We start from the raw sequence: 23,660 nt of genomic DNA, 5'->3' as shown, positions 1-23,660 counted from the left end.
TCTGAGAGGGGATGAAGTGCTCTCTGGAGTGGCCTCTCTCTGTATCATCTGTTTTCAGATGTCTCAAACTGTACTAAACCCACCTTTGGAATACAAAGTGCAAAACATAGTGTGTAGCCAAACCTAATCCAAAGTCCTGGGTAATTTTTTCTTTATCCTCACCCCTCTTTGTTTTTGTGGGGCCATCTCTCTTCCTTCTCCACCTTTGTGTCTGTCGGCCTCATGCTTTGGCAGCGGTAAAACTCAGTTGTGTCCTTCAATCACTTGCAATTTATGCAGTGACATTATGCTGCTTCAGGAAGAGACCTCTCTTTCACATTTGAACGCCACTGTGTATCATTCCATTTTTTCTATGTATTTTTGCCTGTTCTAATATTATTGTTTTCTCTAAAAATAACCCTTTCTTTTTATTTTCTCATTACTCACATAATGTTCCATTTTTTAAACTTTTCGATCTTTCTAGTTTTTCTGTCATAACCTCGTTCAGTTCTGTTGTGATGACCATGCAGAAGTGTGCCACAAAAACTAAGCAATAAAATCCGAGTGTTAGTTTGTTTTAAATTTTCCCGAATTTCTGTGTTTCTCTTCTTCACTCCAGTGCTTTTGGGCCATGATTCATCAGCTGAACATCTTAAAGTGCATTGCCGCATAAGAACAAACTGAACCAGAAATAAAAATGCTTTGCTGAACCAAGGTCTGAGAGCTGATGGTACCCTTGAGGACAGCAGCCTTTCCTCATAAAAACATGCAGTACCTTTTTCAAGCAAAGATTTCTCAGTATTTCAGAAATGTTGGGATGGAATTATACAGTTACTTGTGAAAAATATCTGTCTTTAAACATGTTATGTATGAATTTATAATCACAGAAAAATTTGTCAGAAGGGATGTCTGGAGGCCATTGGGTTCAACAACCAGTGTAGAGCAGTGCCAAATCTGAAATTTTGCTTTTGGAGGCCTTGCTCCACCTGAATTATGGAAATCTCAATGAATAAAGATTCTGTAGCCTCAGGGGAGCTTTTCCCAATGCTAAGTCATCACTTACTCGCTAAGAAAATATTTTTTTCCTTCTGTCCAACCATGATTTCCTTTGTAGTAATTTTAGTATGAGCCTCTATGAAAGTCCAGCTCCATCTTTTTAATAATCCTGCTCCAGTAGCAGTTGAATCACTATTTAGCCTTCTCTTCCCCAGGCTGAACAAACCCAGCAGTGTCAGCATCTCCTTGAATTCATTCTCCACCCACTTTGGAGACCCATCTCTGGTCTCTGGTTTGCTGATGTCTTTGTTGTGCTGGAAACCTACTATGGGACACAGAGAACCAGAAACTATTACATGAGTCAGTCACTGAGTAAAAAGTCAGTAACTGTGAAACACTGCGTCTGGCTAAATAAAGTAAAATGCTGGTAAAGTTGTGCAAATATGAAGAAGAACAAGACAGAAATGCCCTCCATCCCTCAGTGTACAGCAAAGCAACAGAAGGGCACCAGGGAAATTCAAATTATGATACATTCTTGATGAAATATTAATAAAACCATAGTATGGTCTTAATTGCTATAATTTAACACCCTGTATGGTATAAATATTTTAGAAACATGGTAAAATTGAACATTAAGAAGGGGTCAAGGGATAATAATATACATTAATCTTGATTGGTAGAGATGTATACCTCATACTTAATTTATGTTTATACTACTGTTCTGTATTCATTTTTGAAGAGTAGTGGGTGAAATAAGCTATATGTATGTATAATTTATATTGACATACATGTTACATGTGTATGTGTAGGTTATTGTAGGTATTTATAAAGTAAAGGACTCTGACATGTGATATGTATATTTATGAAGGAATTTGAAAATGCTTTCTCAAGAGCATCCTCTCCTTTAGAAATCAGTCACGGATCCAGCAGTCTACAAAAGCAAGGGGGTCAGAAAATATGCAAACCACTTTCTCACAAAATTATTTCCTGAGGAAGTCATTATCTGTACTGCCCTTGTAATAGCCACCTTTTCTTTTTTTTTTTCTCCATAGCAAATGGTTCTTTTAAGGCTGGTTTCCATATATTTCCTTCAAGGGGAAGCTCTGAGAACAAGCCTGTGCTGTGGCCGTGCTTGGCAGGGGCAGGGACACTGCAAGGTTGGCTCCATGCACAGCCTTGGGTGTCCTTTACAGCCTCACATGGTAGGAGAAAGTCTGCCTGCCAAATGGAGTAGTCAGAGAAGTCAGAAAACATTTCACCGAGCTTTTAACTCTCCTATAGATTTTCGCTCGACAAGGAAGCTCTTGTGCTATTTTTTTTTGCAGAAAATAGCATGCAGAAATTGCTTGAAATTGCTGGCACTCTAATAGCGACCTATGCCCACGTATGCATAAAGCGAATAGGCATTTCATTTACATTTATCGTAAATTGTATGCAGTAATGATTTCTGTGTGTTAAATTGCATAATCCATACAAGTCTGACAGTCTCATAAAGGCTGTGGGCCGATGTCCTCTTTGGAATGCATCAGTGCCAATGAAAGGGGTTACTGTATCCTTGACAGAGGTTACAGCCGCCCTGTATCTGCTGGTGGAACTGCTCCTGTCATCACTCCTGAACTGTGTCAGTCAAAATTTACCAGGTAATCTCGAAGAGTTTAAATAGCAGTTTGGTTTTTTTTTGCTAGTGATGCCAAAATTTTGCCGGAAAAGGGATAAGGGGCTACTCAGAAGAGTGCATAGCTGGCATTTTGAGAGACAGTAAACTCTTTTACCAGCAGGGCTCCTCATGATACACAGGGTTAGTCTACAGTCTCACACTCTCTCAATTCATTGATCTTCTTTAGTTCTAATGTTTCTGTGGTTGCTTATGTTTTCTTTTTTAAAAAAAAAACAAAATCAAACCAAAACAATGACACCAAAAACCAAAGAAACAAACAAAAAACCAGCATGACAGAGATGCTTTTCTTTCTGAATATAGGACTCTCCCACAAAGTGTACAGAAATTTGAGATACAGAACAGCATTTTGCTCAATATCTATAACCTGACCTGTAATCCTCTAGGAGTGAACTGGAACCACAGGGAGGGAGACAGCGTGTCCTGAAAAATGTTTTCATAGCATTGTTAGAGAGATGGTGCCCGCAGAAACTCATGGCAGTAAGTACTGGGTTAGGTCTACTGGAAAAGAAAGACCTCCCTGTAACACCAGTTACAGAAAGGAAAGCTTTGCCTTTGCTTCCAGCACTTCTGGGAGAGCTGATCAGAGTGCCCTTTCCTGACATTTCTCCTTATTTTAAATCCTGCCGATAAGTCTCTTCTGCTCCTCTCAACAGTGAAACAGTGAAAGTACTGCAGTTTTCAAAGGATTTATAAGTCTTAGCTGATCACATCACTTCCTGTGCCAAAAAATAAGAAAACGACCGTTGTGTGGATGAATGTTGCTTTGGTATTTGCTGTCTTATTGCCAATATCAATTCCTCGTTATCTGTACTCCTCTCTGCAGCCATTTACAGTCTCCAGTTGTGAGGTATATAGCAGCTTTTTTGCCCAGGAACCACCTTTTAGTTGTGTGTTTTCACAGTGCATTTCCCATGAGGATCCTGGCCATGCGAAGAATTTGTAGGTTATATAGTAGTAATAATAGTATTTTGAGTATGACTACAGCAGTCCTGGCTGCCTGAATGAAGGGTGGCTCGAGGGAGGAGTTAAAAAACATGTGGAAGCACTCATGGGGCTTGAATTTCTAGTAGCTAGTGACCAAGGTCTGAAAAAATGTCTTCAAAGACCAGCAATGGGGACTTTAACCTTTCCCTATAAATCTGTCCCTAGGATCTGCAACGTAGCTATTTGCACACTTAGATCTTTCCTGTTAAGAGCTTCTTCTCATTCCCATCAAAAGTGCATACCTGCACACATATGCACATGGAAATGCTGGAAACGCATTTAGGAGCCAGTCATCTCCGTAGACAAGCATTTACCCTCCTTATTTTGCATTTTACCTATCCAATGATAAACATAAATCTTTTTTATGATATAAGTTTATATACTTTAAAAAATATTGGACCTATATTTCTGAACTATGAACAGGTTTCACTGAATCTTCCACTGTTTGTTGATTATAAAGAAATTCCTTTAAAGGTAGAAAAGTTTTCATTAGGCAGAATTATGAAAAATTATTGTGAGAAATGGTGGGCAAGTTAATATTTACTCTCACCTGAAAGCTTTAATGTGACTCCTGTTACTAGTGGCATCCTTGGTAATAAATACTTTCATTTTATTCTGAGGGGACAGCAAATAGATTTTGCTAGTGAATGACCTTGTGCATTAGCTGCTTTTTTCATGATTTAGTGAGACAGTCAATTGAAATATTGCTAATGTTTTCCCAACTCAGTCTTGTTACATTTCTGCCACGACGATGACATTAAGTGTAGTTGTAGATGAATAACAAATAGCGTGGCTTGTAGTTGTGTTTTGGATCATTAAAGAAACGAACCTACAGGGTACTGTTTTATTAACTGAGGAAATGACTGAAAAAAAATGACAGTCCTTGAATGTGTATTTATTAAAAATAACAACAGTTTGGCATGCTGAGAATTAGTGGTAGTGCCTGTTAATTTTTTCATATACCAGTGCAAACACACTACAGTGTCCATCCAAAGATTTTGTCAGATTTCAAATAAGAATAATTCATACATTTCAGGCTGTTTATATGAGAATACTCAAAGTGGTGCAAGCAGGAAAATGCTATAATAGTACAACATAGCAAAGATGCAGATTAATAATTAGAGGCTAATCTGTGTATTTTTAAATCTTATATATTACAGTGTCAAAGAGGTTCGGTGTACTTTCCAGGGAGACCCTCAGGAGGACTGGAACACTTCTTTAAAAGAGCGACTGTTACTGGTTTTCTTTTCCTGAGCCCTTTGGTGTGTTTTATGTTAAAAAAATAGAACCTATAGAAAAAGTAGCTGGCAGGCTCCTGGAGAGCTGGTCTAAGTCCTTTCCCTTGCCCCAGTAACACATCATCACACAATGTCAGTTAAATTCTAGATAACTGGATTTCCTGAATTTCTACAAAGATACAACTGTAAGTGGCAACTTCTGGATCACTTCACTGGTTCTTCCTGCTTATAAACCACCCCAGTTAATATGTTAGAAAAGTGAGAACAGGGGAGAAAACTGTATTTTAAATGCTGCTATTCCTGGACACTAGGTAGGTCAATATTTTGTTCCCATTAGATGAAGATGGCCATGGAATCTTGTAATTTTTCTACATTTTCTAAAGTGTTAAAATGACAAGGAATGGATCTTACATAAAAGTTTATGCTTTTAAGGAGGACAGGTGGTTCTTATTTAAAAATAATGCAATTTAAAAAGGAGATGCGGTGGATATCCTGAGGAATTGAAATCGAAGGAGAGAATATTCAAACAAAAGCAAAAAGCAGATACAAAATTCTAGAATATGTAGATACCATTGAAAAGCCGAGTAACTGGTATTATCGGTTTGATTTTTTGATGTTATTTTCATCACAAGAAAATTAAAGCAGTCTGTTGAATTCTTGACTATAAATCAAAAAGCCAGAAAAACTGTTTTTTCGTAAAGCTGTTCCCAAGACCTGTCTATTTAAAAGGAAAGAAAGTGTGGCCTTAAATTCATTCTATGAAGTGTTGCTTTCCACCGCATTGTGAAGGTGAGGAGACAAAAATTCCCCTGCACTAAGGCTGGCTGAGAGAGATCCAGATGGTCCTTTTTACTCACCCTTCCCCTGGGACCATGGATCTTGCCTCCTGATTTGTAAATGTTACCACTGAACATATGATGGTGAACTTTAATGTTAAGCTAACTGGGACTTTTAAAAGAACAATTAAAAGTTGATCTAGAAGTTAGCAATCAGTCCAGAAAGAAGCTTGCTGGTAATGGCACTGGTAGTTGTGCCACTTTGGTGTCCTTGGACATATTCTGCTCCAGCTTCAGCTCAACGTACAGCAGGTTGCTTTATCTGAATTTTCCGTACAGAGCTGAATTTTGTCAAAGAATGTTTATGTGAATAAATTTTGATGTGAAAGGTAGAATGACACTTCTTTTTTTTTCCATTTTCTGCTAACACTGGCTGAATTGGTATACCTTTAGCTATAAATAATGGAAAAGTATTTTAAATATGCAAGCAAATAGTTACATGTGCATGTGCTATACTCTATCAAGTAATGTGCAGCATTGAGTTGTCACTGTTAAAATGGCCAGTAGTTTTAAAAATTGTCCCCATTAAAAATTCTGTGTTTATAAAACATACATGGTTATTTTTGTTATTAGATACAAAACTCTTATATCATCAACTTCCTTATTCTATTCAGAAGGACATTTTTGATAAGGTGTTTCTGAAGGTCTGCAAGAAACATTTAGAATAGGTTTTTCATTTCTACAGTTCTAATTCATATAAACTGGTTTTGCTCATAATTGAAGAGCAGAACCGTCATGTTGACAGCACACCTTGAAAATTCCGATTTGTATCCATGGCTTTGTCTGTAGGACTGTTTTGCTGCTGAAGTATTTTGGAGCCTGTGTATGTGTGTTTCTTACAAGGGTTTGCATGTGGGAAAAAAAAAAAAGAAGAAGAAGGATCGGTTGACCTGGTTGACCCAACAGGCCTTTTAAGGCCTGTATTTCTATGTGATTAATAAATGATACCTATCTCAGCATGGGATAAGTCAGTCTCTGGTGATACTTATTTATTTATCTTGAAAAGTGAGGGAACCTTGACTGATTTCTTAGTTGAGACAGCAAAGTTAGTAGAGATGGATCCCGCCATTAACATAAAAGCTTCAGAGAAATAAAAAAGGTGTTATTTCATATATCCCAAACTCCTTTGCTACAATGAAAATATCACATTTTACAATATCAGTGCACTCATTTTAAAGGACAGTTAAGAGAAAACATACAAATCAGCAGCTGTTTATTAAATAAGTAAAAATAAATCAATGTAAGCAGTCAGGCAGAAAGAATGTGTTTAGAATACTACCTAATCTATGCAAATAGACAGCTACATGAGGTCCTGATGTATCAAGTCTTTGCTGGTCTATCTTTGAAGAATAATCTGACCATGGGACATTAGGACATGGGAGGTAGATAGTTCAGAGAGGGGGAAAGTGATGTCACTTTAGTGAACAAGTTTAAAAAAATAGGCAGCTCTTGCCAGTTACTTCTGTATGGGCCACTTTTTTCTCTTTTGGAAGTGTGCAGTGCTGCTATTTGCCTGAGAAATTTATTTGGTGTGTATTTATCGAACAAAGACAACAGAGATGGAAAATACTTTGTTTGTGTGCATGTAGGTTTGGCTGCTTCATACCAAAAACTGTGCGAATGCACAGGTGCACTGGGGGTGGTGAGCGTGGCCTGAATTTCCATCTCCTGTTTTTTTTGACTGGAGCAGGTTGTAAAGGGATCTGTGCCCTCAAAATTGCTGGAGATGCAAACAATATTTCAAATTACTCCAGGCAGCAAGGTACTGCATCTGAACAGATTGAAAGCTGTAATGTTGATATCAGAAATTAAATTAATACACGTGAGATTGAAACAATATCTAATTAAAGTGATTTGAAAAATGACTTGAAAATTGAATCTGACATAATATTTAGCAGGCTGTTGCTACTACACCTATGTGGCTTTGACTTTTCTGCAACCGTTTCCATTCTGGCCCTGGCTGCTAGTTAACTAGAAATTACACATGAAGCCACTATCTCACACCATCAACCAGTAAAGACTGGAAAACAAAATACCTTTTTCCTGCATCCTCTGTACTTTTCCTTCACTAACTGAATTGTAGAATTAATTAAAGGGACCCTTCTCCTTTTGCCTGGCCACTCAAGTTAGTAATTTTTCTTTCAAACTAGAGCATTTTGAATGTTCCTGTTGTGGTTTTGATGTATTTCCTTGCAGCCTGATGCTTCTTCTGCCCAAGGAGAGGAGTTGCAGAGTCACAGGCTGCAGCCTCTGGAAGAAGCACCCAATGCTGGGGCTCCACATGCCACTCTCTAGACTTACACCAAAGTCAGGGAGATTTCATCTAATATTCTAGAAAGTCTATTCTTCTGGACATGGTCATACCTCCGTATATAATTGAAAGCTCATTAAGGCACTGTTCGATTATTTTCAACAAAGGAAAGTGGATGAGATGAGAGCAACCTATGTAACATTGGGTGTTGTGTAGGGAAAGACTTGGAGGGTTATGCACTGACAGCGTGGATTTCCTCTGTCCCATTCCCATTTAGTGGTGCAAATGCCTCAGCAGTTTCTAGAGGTGCATCGACCGTGCAAAGACAAGTTTATTCTGGGACTGTGTTCTTCTCAACAGGGAGAGAGCCAAAATATTATGGAAATCCATTTTCATTGGATTGCCAGGGACCAGGGTTTTAGTATGTGCTATGTATATGTGTGTCACAGTGCATGGGTCGGCCAAACATAAAGGTAGTCTCTCTCTGGTTCACGCTATGAAGTAGCTTTCCTTATAATCTGGGGGTTCATTGTAGAGGAGGAGAAAGCAAAGATAGCTTGATGTAAATAAATGCAACACCTGCTTGTCTTAGATTCGGGAAACTTGTTAAAAATTTAAAAGCTGTAATAAACACTTATAATTTATCTGGATTTCCCTTCCTCCTTTTCCCTTTCCGTTCCTCAAAGAGGGGAAAATACACGAAATTCTTCTCAGTGTGGCTCTATGAGAGGAGCTTTGCAACAAGCAGATGAGAAGAGGACAGTTGTAGTATTCATCTGACATCCTACAGTAAATCTGAATTAATTGCCCTCCATCACTTTATTGACTGGAGGTGCAGCCAATATAGTTAGTGAGTCTAGGGCACGAATTGGCTCATTCTAAAATAGGCATGTAATAGAGGTCAGGGGAATCATATGTCTGTAAGTAGTTCTTTTTTTCTGCATTTAATTAAGCACAGCACACCATCAAAGTCAGACTCACAGCAGCAAAATAAGGTTTCCTTGTGAGTGACACTATCTTCCCACAAATGCTTTTCATATTTAAGGATTATTTATTCTCTGGAGTAGGTGAATTCTGCAACAGCACAGGAGACAGACCGAGGAAACCTCCTGCAGAAACCCTTCCCTCATCCTGCTCGTGCCAGGGTGCACTTCAACAAGGTTGTGCTTGACCTTTGTAAACCACTCATTTTTTCAGGGCTTCCTTCTTCCAGAAGTGCTATAATGAGACTGGAGGTCTGCTTGAAGCCCTGTAAAACTCACTTCTTCTGCTAACCAATGGACTCTAAGGTTGAACCTGCCAACTACAAAACTAGGCACTCAGATTCCTGGCTGTGCCACTGACAGATAACTTTGCTTACGGAAATAAATGTTAGCCCTCAGAAAACACATCAGACCTCTCTCAGGTTAGTGAGGACTATGAACAGTGACAATTCCTACCCTTAAACACTCAGTAACACCCTCATCGTGCTCTCTAATAGAGCAAAGCCATTAAGTTGTCCCCATTGTAATTTAGATCACAGAAGAGACTTCCACAGATTCTTTCAGGTTAAAATAACTGATATACAGAGAGCAGGTAAAATTATTCCACTGTAGCTACGTGCTTAATTATATGGAATACTGCATAAATTGTCAAGTGCAAAGAATTATTCTGATAAATTAAAATACTAATTAAATAGGCTATTGCAGAATTTTGAGAACATAGGGCTGCGCTTCTTCAGGTAATTTGCATATCCTTCATCTAGTGAATTTAATTTAAAGGCCTCCTTTTTGTGTGTGTTTGCAAGCCCTTTTTGTTTCAGTGGAAGATTAAAAAAAGGATTTATGTGTCGCTAACTGGGTTGGGTGGATTTTTGGGTTGGTTTTTTTTTCTGAATAGCCATTTTTATTATGCATCTTTGCTGATGAATTTGTCAGTTCTCCATTAGTATTTCAGGACTTTAAGCTATGACCATAAAAAATCAACTTTGATGGAATGTGTAATACACTATGTTACCCAGAATTATCATTTCCATTTCATAAAATTTGCAACAGAAACATCATCTGCTGTAAATTTGTACTGGAGTAAAGCTAGTATGTAGTACACTAAAATGCTTTTAAAAAATTCAGGCCAGTTTTCAAGGGATTAGTAGCTTGTTCTTAATATCTAAATTTATTTTGCCACCATTTCTTCCTCATCTATCTACAGGCTATCAACTATGTTTTAGTGTCTTAAATTCTCAATTATAGTCATGCATAGAAAAAGTTAAATAGTTATATTCCCTGATCAGCAGCTTCAAGCAGCTACTTGATATGTGGTTGATGCTTCAGCACCGCTGTTTTGGAATTTCTTGACCTTCCTGAACTGCTTGTGAAGGTCGAGGTTACCCAAAATATTCTTCCCTACACACCTGGAGTGAACATACTGGAGACTGTCTGCTGTGTCTCTCTCCACAACATGACAGTGCCTGAGCTTGACCATTTTCAGCTTATGATTTAATCAATAACACATCGTGCCTTCATGCCCCCTAACTTTGGCAAAGTTTATCATGGCTGTCAGAGCTGTCGGGATTTTTTAGCCAATATCAAGACAGAAATGGGAGCTGTTAAGTAAACTTTTAAAATGTTCTTTAATATCAAAACTTCAATAATTAGAGTCTCTAAGAAACCTTTAAAAAGTAGGTCAAATATATAATAGTAATGATAAAATTCATCAATTCAGGAGACATAATACTTTCTTTTAACTGTTCGTGTGGTAGGAAATTACACACTGGCATTTAAGCCTTGCTGTTTGCTTGTACCTATTTATTTTGCAGGTACTCTGTTGTGCAGTTTTCTTTGTCCTGAGCTACCAAAGAACCTTTAGTTAGACTACTTGGTTTCTTTGAAGGAACTTTCTGTGGAACTTTGTGTTTTTATAAATCTTCTAAATTTTTGCATTTGATAGAAATCAGCCTTCAGCGTGTATGCTGCACGTGAGGCAGTCAGTGTGGTAGCATGGCACACCTTTGGAATGAAATGACACATCCAAAAAGGAGAATGTTGCTACGTGACATGGCAGGTCATCAGCCAGCAGTAAAGCAACACAGCCTAGAGTCCATCTCAAGACTGAAAGTCAAGCTTGTTGGCAAAGATTTACTTATTTTTTTTTTTAAATTCATACTGCATAACATACACAACACAGTAGAAATGTAGCCTCAAATTGCATGGTCCAGGCAACTGTCCTTCTCATGTGGTTCTTGTGACTCTGGGTGGAATATATATGTTTGTGAATGTATAAAGCATGGCATAAGTCTTAAGCATGTGAGTATTGCATGCTGGTTTTAGGATAACATCCAGTAAAATATGCATTTAAGCTTTCTCAGCTTGGGACTCTATGTTCCCATCTGCTTAACAGCTAGTGTAAGAGAAAGAAGCAAAAATAAAGCTGTACAAGTCTGAAAGGTGGGCAGAGCTTTCCTCTCCATTTAAATCATGGGCAGTAGTAATCCTTTGCTGAAGACAGTCAGAAAAGTTTCTCTGTGTTAGGATTGTTTACCAAAATCTTTCCACATTTTGGATATACAAGGTGAGATTGAGCCCTAATGATGTGACTCACCTCTGAAATAAATGTGAGTCATTTATGTTGGACAAACTAAGTGAAGTATCAGTTCACAATAATAATGCTTTTGAGAATTGTCTGCTGAAATCTGAACTGTTTCGAAAAAGTTTCAAGTATTAACAATTAAAGAGTATTTTTCACAAGTGAAAGAAAGACATACTAAGTCCTTTCAGTATGTTAATGTAAATTTAGAGTGTACAATATCTTCTAGCACACTTGTCCTTTGTGGTAGGAATGTTTCCTTTAGGCAACTTAAATCAAGAATCTGAGTCTGTCTAAATTGTGTCCTTAATCAAAGGAAAGAGATAGGTGCCTGCAGATGTGTGTAAGATATGTGGGATGACTCATCCTATTAAATGTCTGTCCCTTTCCAGTGACTGCAGAGACAACCTAGATGACTCACTTGGATTACATAGTCAATAGCTAGATGGCTAAAGGGAGGAGATTTAACAAGGCTCCAAGGCTTCATTTCTACTCATAAGTAAACAAAACCAGGTGCATGGGTTTTGGCCATAAGTCCAAATGACACAGTTTGCATCTATAAGGTTAAAGTCTTCCCATCCAAAATGGGATGACCTTACCTATACCCCCAGCTGGGAATAATCTCATCCTTGTGCTGTCCCCAGAACTATGGTTGGACATTGTTTTGTGAGAATACTAGTGGGCAGAGGCCAAAAGCATGTGAAGGCCATAGTAATGATTTAAAAGTATGGGCAATGGTAAGACAGCGCTAAAGTTCGTGACCTGGGCAAGTTTGGGTTCCAAGTGTAGATGTAGTCTTAGTGATTACTACCTCTATTTTGTATTTAGCTGTTTTGTGCTGGATTACTTCATTTTTGTTTTGAATGCTTTTACTCACATAGAAGCATGAGCCAGCAAAGTGCCCTTGTGGCTAAGAAGGCCAATAGTATCCTGAGGTGCATTAGGAAAAGTGTGACCAGCAGGTCAAGGGAGGCTCTCCTGCCCCTGTACTGCCCTGATGAGGCCACATCTGGAGTTCTGTGTCCAGTTCTGGGCCTTCTTAGTTCAAGAGAGACAAGGAACTACTGGAGAGAGTCCAGCGGAGAGTTACAAAGATTAATAGGGGACTGGGCCATCTTACTACGAGGAAAGGCTGGAAGAGTTGAGTCTGTTTTGCCTAAAGAAGAGAAGGCTGAGAGGGCATCTTAGCAGTGCTTATAAATACCTTAAGGATGGGTTTCAAACCACATGATAAGGGGCAATGTGCATAAACTGAAGCATAGAACATTCTGTCTAAACATGATGAGAAACTGCTTTACTTTGAGTGTGACAGAGCCCTGGAACAGGCTGCCCAGAGAGGTCTTGGAGTCTCCTTCTCTGGAGACATTCAAACCTGCCTGGACACCTTCCTGTGTGATCTGCTCAGGTGAGCCTGCTTTAGCAGGTGGGTTGGACTGGATGATCTCCAGAGATCACTTCCAACCCCAATAATTCTGTGATTATGTGAAAAATGGGAAAAAAACTAAATTTCAGAAAAGAAAACATTGTGCATTGCATCCTAGTGTTGTGAAACAACCAATTTACCTTACCTGCTAGGTAGGAGTCTGTGTTTGTTGTGGAATGTCCCACGGTGACAGTGCGGTGTAATGGTGAGGTGCCGCTCTGCTCTTCGCTGCAAGGAAGTCAGTTGGAAGTTTCCACTGAAGAGAACTCTCCAAACATGTTGCGTACATGTGTTAAATGCATGTGATACTATGTGTACAAGGGAACTACAATTAGTTTGGCTTTCTTTTTCACATAAGAATGAACAATAAATGGCATACATTTGCATTCAAAAAACTGACTAGCAGTTGCTAGCAGGGAAAGATATTCCATAGACACTGTAGTTAGGAACTGTGATGAATTTATTGGTGGAGGAAAGAAGTTTAGTTGTATTGTAAATGCTGCAAAATCATGCATATTCCAGGTTTACTGTAACTCTTTCAATCTCAATTTTCCTTACAGCCATAAACAAAGTGAAGCTTGAAAAAACAACTGGACTGAAAATTCTGCAGACTGGTGTGGGGGAGGTAAGTGGCTTGAGGACATGTTACACTCTCAAAATCATTTTAATTGTTGGCTTTTTTTTTTAAAAATCCTGGAGCTCATGAACGTTTGTGAGCTACCAGTCTGATAGTGCTAAGGGCCTTTTTATGATACAGTTGCATCTGTCAAAATACAATCTGCTGCACAAATACCACTGTATCCCACAGAGAAAAAAAATACCATGCTTATGAGAAAAGTGCAGCCAGCTTTAAGAAAGGCAGTTTTTTGCTTTGTTGTATCACAGGAACAAAATCCCCCAAAATGAGCACAGTAACTGAAGTCATTCTGTTATTGCCCTTGATTTTGATGGAGTGCTATCTCATCTAGATCAATGAAAGTTTAAATTTGGGGTAAAGAGTCTTCAGATGTTAGGGAGAATCTGACCGTGAATTACTTGCTTATTTTGGATGTAGCTTGAAACATAAATAAAACATGTGTCTGTTATTATGGTGATATCACTAAGCAAAAACTCCACTAAGCAGTTCATCATTTATTAATAAAGATGATGCTATCTGCTAAGAACCTTGTATGAACTACAGTTGATTGCTAATTCTCGTGCTAATTTTGTGTACACAGTTATCTTTTTTTTTTTTTCCTTTTCATTTAAGTAATTTTGCTAGTGGTGAATGCTCACAGGGCTAGACAAATGCCTTTTTCTTGTGATTACATTATTCTCAGTATTAAGAATAATGAATTGCAAACTTGTAATATACTGAAGGAATTTACTTTTTTTCTTTTTTTTACTGATTTTCATTTCTTATATTTCTAACTTTTATCAGTTTAAGCCTAAGAACTTAACTTGCCAGGATTTCTGAGGTTTTTTGTTTAACTTTATTCACATACTTAAAAAGACTCGGTCCTGAAGAGGTACCAACACTGAGACCTGCTAAGATGTTTACGGACATAGCTTTAAGAATTAGAACATGGAAACAAGCATAGGTGAAATAATCAGAAAATGAAAGCCAGCATTTTAATCAGCTTAACTGGAGGCAGCTTAGCTGGAGCTGATTTAACTATTTGAGGTTCTCAAGGGTGCATAACCTCGAGAGCTGGGAAGCGTGTCCTGGAGTGTGGCTGTGCACCTCAGGTTGTGTCCTCACCTCAAGCCAGAGTGAAGCTTGAATATGTGCTGTCTGCAAGCCCTGGACTCTGCTGCACAACAGAACCAGGACTGTGGCACACACTGTGGAAGCTACATTCAGTAAAATTATACCCAACAGGACTCCTCATGCTGATGAAATACCTCCATGTATTTTGTCTGATTCCAGTCATTGAGTGGATTCCAGTTGGCTTCAAAGTCAGCTGGAAAATGAAAGCCCACTTCACTTTGGTTGCTTACTGTTAAATGAATTGTTATCTTGTGTGTGGCCAATGGAGAAGGAAAGTGCTTCTGGATATTCAAAATGCAAGTGGCTGTCACCTGCTAAATGCATCATTAATCCACATCGTGATAATAGGGTTTGGTAACCTTGGCAGTCTAAGGATGTGCTGGAGATACAGCCTCAAGGACTTCCTAACTTTTTTTAAGACCAGCTAATAGAACTGGAAAAAGTGGACAAGTTATTAGGCTAGAGAACTCCCCAGTCTGGTTCTTGTGCTCTGTTTAGTAAAAGTCATTGCAGAACTCATCCCCCATATATTTATACTATTATACCTTTTTAAAAAAATGGTGATACTACTTGGATTAGTTAAGACTTTGACAGAAGTTTGTGCATTACACTTTGCCAAATATGTATTTTTAGAAGGCAAAAAGTGGAAACAAATTAAACAAAGGGAAGCAGACATTTTGGCTTAAATACATGTTACACCTGAGATATGGTGATCAGCAGTGAAAGAAACAAGTTGTTTGGAGCAGTTTAGGTGATGGAAGAACATTTATTCAGCGGCTTATGTATTTTGTTGGATGGGAATTCTCCCAGCTGTGTACATTCCCCTTTCTATGTCCTATCAGATATGATTGTGTACATAATGAATATATTTCTGCAGTCTCACATGAAAAATACTGGAGTGCTGTAACCAAGCTGTTTCTTTGTTGATAGGGTATCAGATTCAGGCTATTTCAGGTTAAATCTGAGTACATTAATCCAGTTTTGCAGTTTATTTTTGATTCACCCTGGTGGTTCACAGTGTTAAAATAGTAGAAAGTATATATTTTAACATGATGAAGGAGCCTTTTGTTGAATAAGGATTTATTTTTCTTCACACCATATGAATGGAATGATATGTAACGGTAACTGTACATTAAAGTCAAGTTGCTCAAATCAAAAGTACTTAGAAAAAACTCTTTAGTTTCAGAATGACAAACAGCCTTTTATTTGGACAGTAGGTCAGATTCATGGCAAAGTCAATGGCTATATAATCTTCACTTGCAGGACTATAAAATAAAAAGGATTGATTTTGCATGGCAAGTTTCATATCTGAAGTAGTTCAAGAGAAATATAGTTGAGATACTTATGGTGAATGGAGTAGCTGTACAAACAAATGCAGGAACTGTTCTAAGCTCAGCAATAATTCGTGTGTTGCTCTGAACAGTGGAATCGGTTTCAGGTGTTGGTCTGTGATACCAGGATTTGTGCCTAAGTAATAAATGTGTAGACACCAATGACTAACCAGGCCTTGGTACCATAGAAGGAAACTGTCTCCTTCTCTGCGGAGAAGATAAATGCTTCTCAGAGCTCCTCAATCTCTTGCTTTCCCTCTCTATCTCAAGAAAAGCATTTCAAAAGCAACAACAGATTATAAAATTCACACCAAGCTTACTGAGCCATTCAGTAAAGTCTGGGGAGGGCTGACGAACTGCTTTTATGTCACTGCATAAACATGTGCTCTGTAGTCATTAACAACACAGGTCTGGAGTCTACCACAGCTTCAATACAGTTCTTCATCTTTATGCCATGTAAAAGATTTCCACAGCTTCAGTGAGGTTTCTGGAGAGAGCTGAGGTTAGCTGCATTGTGCCAGTATAGGGTAGGCTCTGCTTTAGCAGCATTAAAGATGCATTCCTAAGCTGCAACATCAGAAGCTGCTCATGTGTCAGGATGTTGACTTAAAAGTTCTACACATTCTATGGGAAGGTTTGGATGATATAGTGCAAAGCATTCTCTGGACTGTGGGTAAGCAGAGCCTCGTTAGGCCATTGTGGAACAGATCCTTACTGGTACTTCCACAACATATCCATCTCAGCATCTAACATTTGCTGGCAGAATATTCAATGGTCCAGCGATCCAGAGAGTTACATTGGAATTTGATATGCTTTGTATCAGTCTTAATTATTTTGGCACCTATCCTGTTTGTAAGAAGGCTGTTATACCAGCAAACCAGGAATCATTCTGCTGTAGAGAAAACCGGTTCTGACACTGAAATCCTGAGGATGCGTGCACTGCTGTAGTACTGACTGCTTTTGGATGTTTATTTTCTGTTTGGAGTATTTCAGCACCTATAATAGCTCTAAAACTCCTACACAGTAGCCCTCCAAGATTTGAGTCATTGTCATGCATTATGTTTGTGCCACACAAATTCATCACATTGCCTTGGTTATTCAGATACGGTGAAGCTGCTGTTGTCTTTGAGGTATTTTCTTTTGATCTCCCACACATGAAATAAATCTCTGAAGTCCTAAGGTCATCCTCAGAAGTCCAAGAACCTCCTATAACTGAGTGTGTGTGAGGCTGTGAATGTAAGTGTTGTGTTATCTATATGTATATTTGCATAACACCATAAGAGACATAGTACCGATAAAAGACCCAAAGAGCTAAACAGCATTTATGCAGGACCTGTAACTCCATTCCCCTATCTCCCAACTTGGTGTGGACCATTGCATGTTTCAGAAACAAGAGCTGAACTTGTTGCTCTGCATGGCTGAGCACTCGTGCGAGATCTTGGGGACAGCATTTCGGGTCACATGGAGGAAAAGCCCCCTTAGCAGCCAGACGGCTCCACCTGACTCCTGCTGCCTTCAGGATTTAGCGGGATCAGGAGCCCCAGTCCCACGCCAACATTAGTCTCATGGACTTGTACTCAGGAACTGCTCTCTAGCACAAGGGACCTCAGTAGGCACCATGAAGCACGGCCCCGCACAGAGGTCACTGCTTGACCTGGAATTCCTCACATAAGCACTTTAGAGTAATTATAAAATTGCGGTATTTTTCTGTTCAATTCCACGCTGGGCTTGGCTATAACCAGGGTTTGTCTGGTTCAAGTCCAGCTCCAGTTTTAGAAAATTTCAAATAATGGTTCAAATGAAGTTACTATGGCATGGAAAAATAACTGTTTATGCAGCTTTTGGCTGAAATTTGTTTGCAACAACAGTTTCAGAATAACAGGTCAGGCTTTCCAGTAGCTTAAGAAAGTGTAATGATTCAAATCATGTTTTGTAGGCTAAGGGCCTGTGATTTGAAATATAAATTATCTGAGCCAAGGCCTGAAACAAACCAAGGGAATGGCACTGTTTCTCTCTTGAGCTGGTAAAACAGCACCCACTCTGGAATACATTATTTTAAATTAACTCTTTCTGTTTCCCAGTAGGGGAAAATACACTCATCACTGGAATTGTCACTTTTTTTCATAGGATTTGGATCATGGTTCTCATATGGCAGACATAAGAATTAGCATATTTTTCTAAACTAAATGTGAATCACCCAAAATATATGTGAAATGAACACTTTTCTGTACCTCTAGATGTTCTAAAATGGAGCAGTGATATTTTGACAGGTTTCAGGACATTCTCATTTAGAGATATTTTGATAGATGTAGATTATGTTGATGTTGCATGAATTGATGTTACTACAATAAAGGAAAGAAATCAGTGTTTAAAAATTCTATTGAATCTAGAGGACATTATAGATAGACTTTTCAGTGATGTGTAAGTCTCTTTGAGGCAGGAGTCAGATTTCTAACTTATTATCTTCCTTAATGTTGCCAAATTTTGTCATTAATGTCTGTGCATCCAGATTTGACCCAGAATGATATTGGAAATCCATACAAAATTGGACCGAGTGCAAAACGTGACAAATCATTTGCTGTTGTTGAAGAATAAAGTGTCAGCTTCATTCTGATATGCTCTGATTACTAGGTAGAATGCTAAGGGTTGGGTTTTGCTTGTAACAACCAAATTAGCCTGGGATCTACTCCAGCTGCCTTTCTTACAGTGACAGCCTGGCAATCAGTAAATGCCTCTGATTTAAAGCAGGTATTGTACCCAGAGGTACACTGGGATAAAAAGGGATGCTGTACCCAAGATTACTCAGCTAAAGTAGCTCTGATATTCATCCCTCTCTTACCAGAGCTAATTATGCTGGAGCTGAGCACAGGTGCATATGAGGGAATACGCCTCTGCATCACAGCATAAGCATCCTTAGACCAGGGGACACCAGGGGAGGGATTTTTCTGCGAGCCTGTTTTCAACATCTTTTCATGCCAAAGCCGTGGCTTAAGAGATCAACAAATCCATTTTTTCCTGTTATGTGAGATCTGGGATTGGAGATTGTGAAGACGGTTCTCGCTGTTGGCTTTTGCCGAGCACTCTGCCTGTGCTGATTAACATCTGAGTGGAGATTTCCAGGAGGACAGTGTTTTGGAGCAGCGTACATTGCTGTGAGCAAGGCGTGTGTCAGGACACAGATGGGCTCTTTGCTTTAAGGCATGTAACTTTAAGGCTATATATGTATACATATATATATATATACATACATATATACATATATACATACAAATAAGAAAAATAATAATTAAATTTAAAACTTTAATGAGTACAATCCTAGAAATATTCTTGGTGAAAGCACAGTGAGGAAGATTTACTTTATCCCACGCACAAATATTAGATTCTAAAGCTGTATAACCCTTAAAAATTCATAGATTATATTTTTACATAGAATGCTACTGGTAATATTCTACTTTTATGGAGTTTTACTGACAGTGACTAATACCTCACTGTTACAATTTTGTGAGAATACTTGTATAGTAAAGTGATGCTAATCAGAAGTTAGTCATATGGTAGCGTTTAGAAGTAATGCTTCAAGAGCTTTAAGGAATAAAGCTAAACAGAACATTAAATTTCTCCAAAGAGAATGATGGAGCTCTATGGCTCATTTATTTAAGATCTTGTATGTTTTTGCAAAATGCATTTTAGCTAATATTTAGAGATAATGTTAATGCTATTTATTAACTATTCATTATGGTACATAGCCCACTAGAGGGCTGCTTTTCAAATAAATTGCTTCCAGAGTGTTAATAAATGGCAAAATAAAAACAAAAAATATGCAGCATGAATATGTATATTATTTTACCACATTATTTTGTCATATACCTTCTGCGACTGCATGTTATATACAGAAAATACTAAAACAATATAAATAATAGCCCCAACTCTGCAAACATTTAGAATATGCTCAGCTTTAAGTATATAGTTAGAGGTCCCTTTTAAGCTACTGATAAGTTCAGAGTTAAAAAGATGCCTTGGTGCTACTGGGACTGTCTTCTGTCACGTATCACACCATCTCCGGTTGTGGAGGGGCAAAGTTCCAATGTTTATCCCCTGTATTTGATTTGAATATTGCATAGCAGAGGTATTTTGACATCTGAATGACAGGTCACAGCTTCAGTCTGGAAATCAGGTGTCAGTAGTAATTTCTTTTCTTGTGCTCTGATTGTGACAACGCCCTCCACCTTTACAAATTTGTAAAGAACACGACAAGAAAATGAGATTATAATGTTAAGAAAAATACAACAAATCTGATTTTCAGCGACAACTATCAGTGTATATTGATTTATGTTTTCCTCCTGAAACAGTATAAAAAGCACAAGTATCGAGGTGTCATGTTGGTTCATGAATTCCTTTACAGTAGCACTGTGTGATTTAAAGGAGCAGAAGTGCCAAGTGATGTGGCAGTTGCCATGGCAACTGCAGCAATTCAATTTTTATTCAGTATCATGTAAAATGAAACAAGATACGGTTTGCTTTGTGGCTTCAGGAACTTATGCATCCTACCAGTGTTGTTCCTTTTTTGTCTTTTGTAGCATTGTTCCATTAAAAAAGTAGCATATGTTTGTTTTAAGGATTTGTTGTGGTTTTAGGCTGTGTCATGCCACTGTTTTTAAAGCAGAGCTTCCCTTACAAACCATTATAGATGTGTAGAGAAAAGAGATTTAGATACTACCAATGACTACGTAAAGCCAACTGTAGGGTAATTCTGCTTAAAAATCAATGTTGTTATCTACCCTATGATTTGGTAGCCTGTGTTGGATATATTCATAAAGAAGATACGTAGAATCTTTACATAGGAGATATCTTACTGATTCATGAAATTCTGCACCCTCCCTTTACCAGCGGACGGTTCATTATGACTCAAAGGGGAACAAAATCTTCAGTGTTGTGGTGGGTTGGCTAGGGAAGCTGCAGATGAACATTCACTTCTGTTTAACTGTCTGAAATTTGAGTGATAGAGCTGGTCAGAAATTTTGAGGAGGGAGATTCTTCCGCCTCCAGAGGCAAGAGCTTGATCCTGGCAGGAACACATGGATTTCAAGCAGTCTTGAACACAGACTTATAATAATTTAGAAGAGGTATAAATCCTAGTCCCTTAGCCCCTGCCCCAGCAGTCCCTGGGCAGCTAATGGACAAGTCCACATGGAAAGCCACCCACCAGGACCTCTGCTCTTGTTCTGTAGGCACAGGAGAGTGCCTTGGACTAAGACTAAAGTTGTGAGGCACCCACACTTTCCATACAAATCCCTGGCATCAGGGGCCTTATAGCTACATCAGTGTTAGTAAAATAAACAAGACCAGGGCACAGAGCCTTTCATGGTCCCGTATTTGTCCATATTGTTGAATTGTTGGCATGGTCACTCACATTACGTCTTATGCCAACTAATTCACTTCTAGGCTGTTTTTCTGCTAAGTCTAAGCAAGATCAGGCCTGGGACCATTTATGGCAGGCAGCTTCAGTGCGGTCTGGGCATTAAGACACAAACATTGAGGAGATAACTGATCCTTTATAACTAAATACTGCAGCTCCAGCAAAATATACATTTCAGTGAAGAATTATAGGTGTTTATTTACTGCGTGCCAAGAATTGGATAGGGCATGAGCACAGCACTTCAGCATACACAAAACCAGCTCCTGGGTCGCTATGACTGCTCTTAGCACTATGGGTAGATTCATCATAGAGCAATATTTCAATGTGAGCCGAGGATACCGAGTATCACAACCCGTGACAACGAAACGGGACGTGATTCTATGCCACAGAAAAATGACCCACTCTGTTAATGGCCAAGGAGCACTATGCACTTTGCTCTTGAACAGGGATGTCATTTTGCAAACTATTTATGTCTCTGGCTCTTTACCTTTAGCAGGTAGAGTAATGACTTAATTTTTCAGACATCAGTGCTGGTTTTATGATACAGATTTTGTTTGATTGTTAAACTGATAATTTTCAGATCTTTACCAAGTGAATGCAAACAAATTCTGGTCCTCAAAGCTCTGCTAATGCACAATGTTTGAATTTTAATTTCCAGTCCATCTTAGATTACGGTGATGAAAAACAATATTTAATCCCTCGTTAACACATGAATAAGCGGAAACTGTCATTTCCCACCAAACAATAACGGGATTATCTCAAGAACTGTCAGTTTATGTGAAAACATTATGTTGCCCAAATTTTCATAAAAATTAGCAGTGGGTAATATTCAAGATCAGAGCAATGGAAAGAGGGAAATCTGCATTCATGGTAATAAATATTCATATTTGTCTGCTCAGGAGATGAAAATCTAATCAAGGGGCTATTGATGCGCTGGCTTCTTTTTTTTTTTTTCTTTTTTTCTTTTTTTTTTTTTTTTAAACCAAGATGTTTCATCTAAATTGGGTTTGATATGGAAATTAGTCTCACTCCAAGTCCTCCAGGCCATGAGCATGCTGGGATAACACTGGAGGTGTCCGGTACATCAGATGTTGCTGCTGGCATCTGCTTCTATAGACAACAAACACAATAAAATAAAATAAAAAATTGATAACATCTCAAGGGTCAGCCTCCCAGTGGCTTAGGGCGTTGGGTTTTCTTTTCCCCCCTAAACATTTTAATTTTATCCCAGTTAAATCCTCAGTAGTGTGGTGTTAAAATTGTCGGCATTTTTTGCTTTTGTTGACAATTACCATAAATCAGAAGACACTCTGCATGAAGCTTAATGAAATATGTATGATCTAAAAATGGGAAGAAGATAAGTGCAGTATGTTGCTGTAGGGTTTTGTGTGTGTATCTATGTATCTGTGCGTGCATATGCGCAACCTGAAGAGCTAACTTCTATTTCGTGTGCTGTGCACTGAATGGAAGAATCGGGAAGTTACCATCTGGAGAACAAAATAGGTTATTTACAAGAAAAAAAATATAACACATGAACAAAACGTAACACATTTTATCCAAAAAGTGAGAGCAGTGTGTTTTCCATATCAGTTAATATGTTCAATTAATATACTTGTCTGTTAAAATATTCTTGATACTGATTTTGCCTACACTAATACAAAAATCTGGTCCTCTTGCATTGCCTCCAAAAGTAGCATTTGCCTTGACATACTTTTTTTTTTTTTCCTAATAGTCTAATTATTGAACTCAGTAGTTATACATAATCTCTTATCCTTGCTTGTACTTCCTGTGGGTTTTATGTTCTTTTCCTTAATTAGATGTATCTTGAGGGTTCTGATCTTACAAATAACCACATATATATTTATCTGAGCACAACCTTTCTTGGGAGAGAACCTATCGGTGCTGTGAGTGCTGCTGGACACTAGATAGTATCATCTGGCTACTGGTCGCTGTCTGCACACAAGCAATGGACAACGCAGTCCTTTTAAAACTCAGAATACCATCAGTCATTTTATTTAATTCCTGGAGAAACTGTCCTACAAAGGTATCTTTTTTAGATTTGAGACCGGACAAATGTCGTATCAGCAGCATTCAGCTATATTGCCTGTAGCAGGAGAGAAAGATAAGCAGAGACTGTTCTGAAAGAAAGGATATTCTTACTGACCAAGAAAAGAGAATAGCTAGAATACAAATATTGCTTGTTGAGGAGGTTGCATTCTT

At 38.4% G+C, this 23,660-nt stretch overlaps 1 protein-coding gene across 3 annotated transcripts in view; it reads left to right on the top strand.

Moving 5' to 3' along the window:
* PTPRN2 (protein tyrosine phosphatase receptor type N2) overlaps positions 1 to 23,660 on the top strand; it is a 647,850-nt gene that overhangs the window by 396,828 nt on the left and 227,362 nt on the right. For all 3 annotated transcript variants that reach the window (XM_065050472.1, XM_065050473.1, XM_065050471.1), the window contains one exon: positions 13,507 to 13,571. In XM_065050472.1, the coding sequence (XP_064906544.1) occupies positions 13,507 to 13,571 (65 nt within the window). The remainder of the gene's footprint in view (positions 1 to 13,506; positions 13,572 to 23,660) is intronic.

The sequence above is a fragment of the Columba livia genome, chromosome 2 (genome assembly GCF_036013475.1).
Source record: "Columba livia isolate bColLiv1 breed racing homer chromosome 2, bColLiv1.pat.W.v2, whole genome shotgun sequence".
Classification (NCBI taxonomy): Eukaryota; Metazoa; Chordata; class Aves; order Columbiformes; family Columbidae; genus Columba; species Columba livia.
Note: the sequence above shows the minus strand (reverse complement) of the source record. Positions and strands in the feature narration are given on the sequence as shown.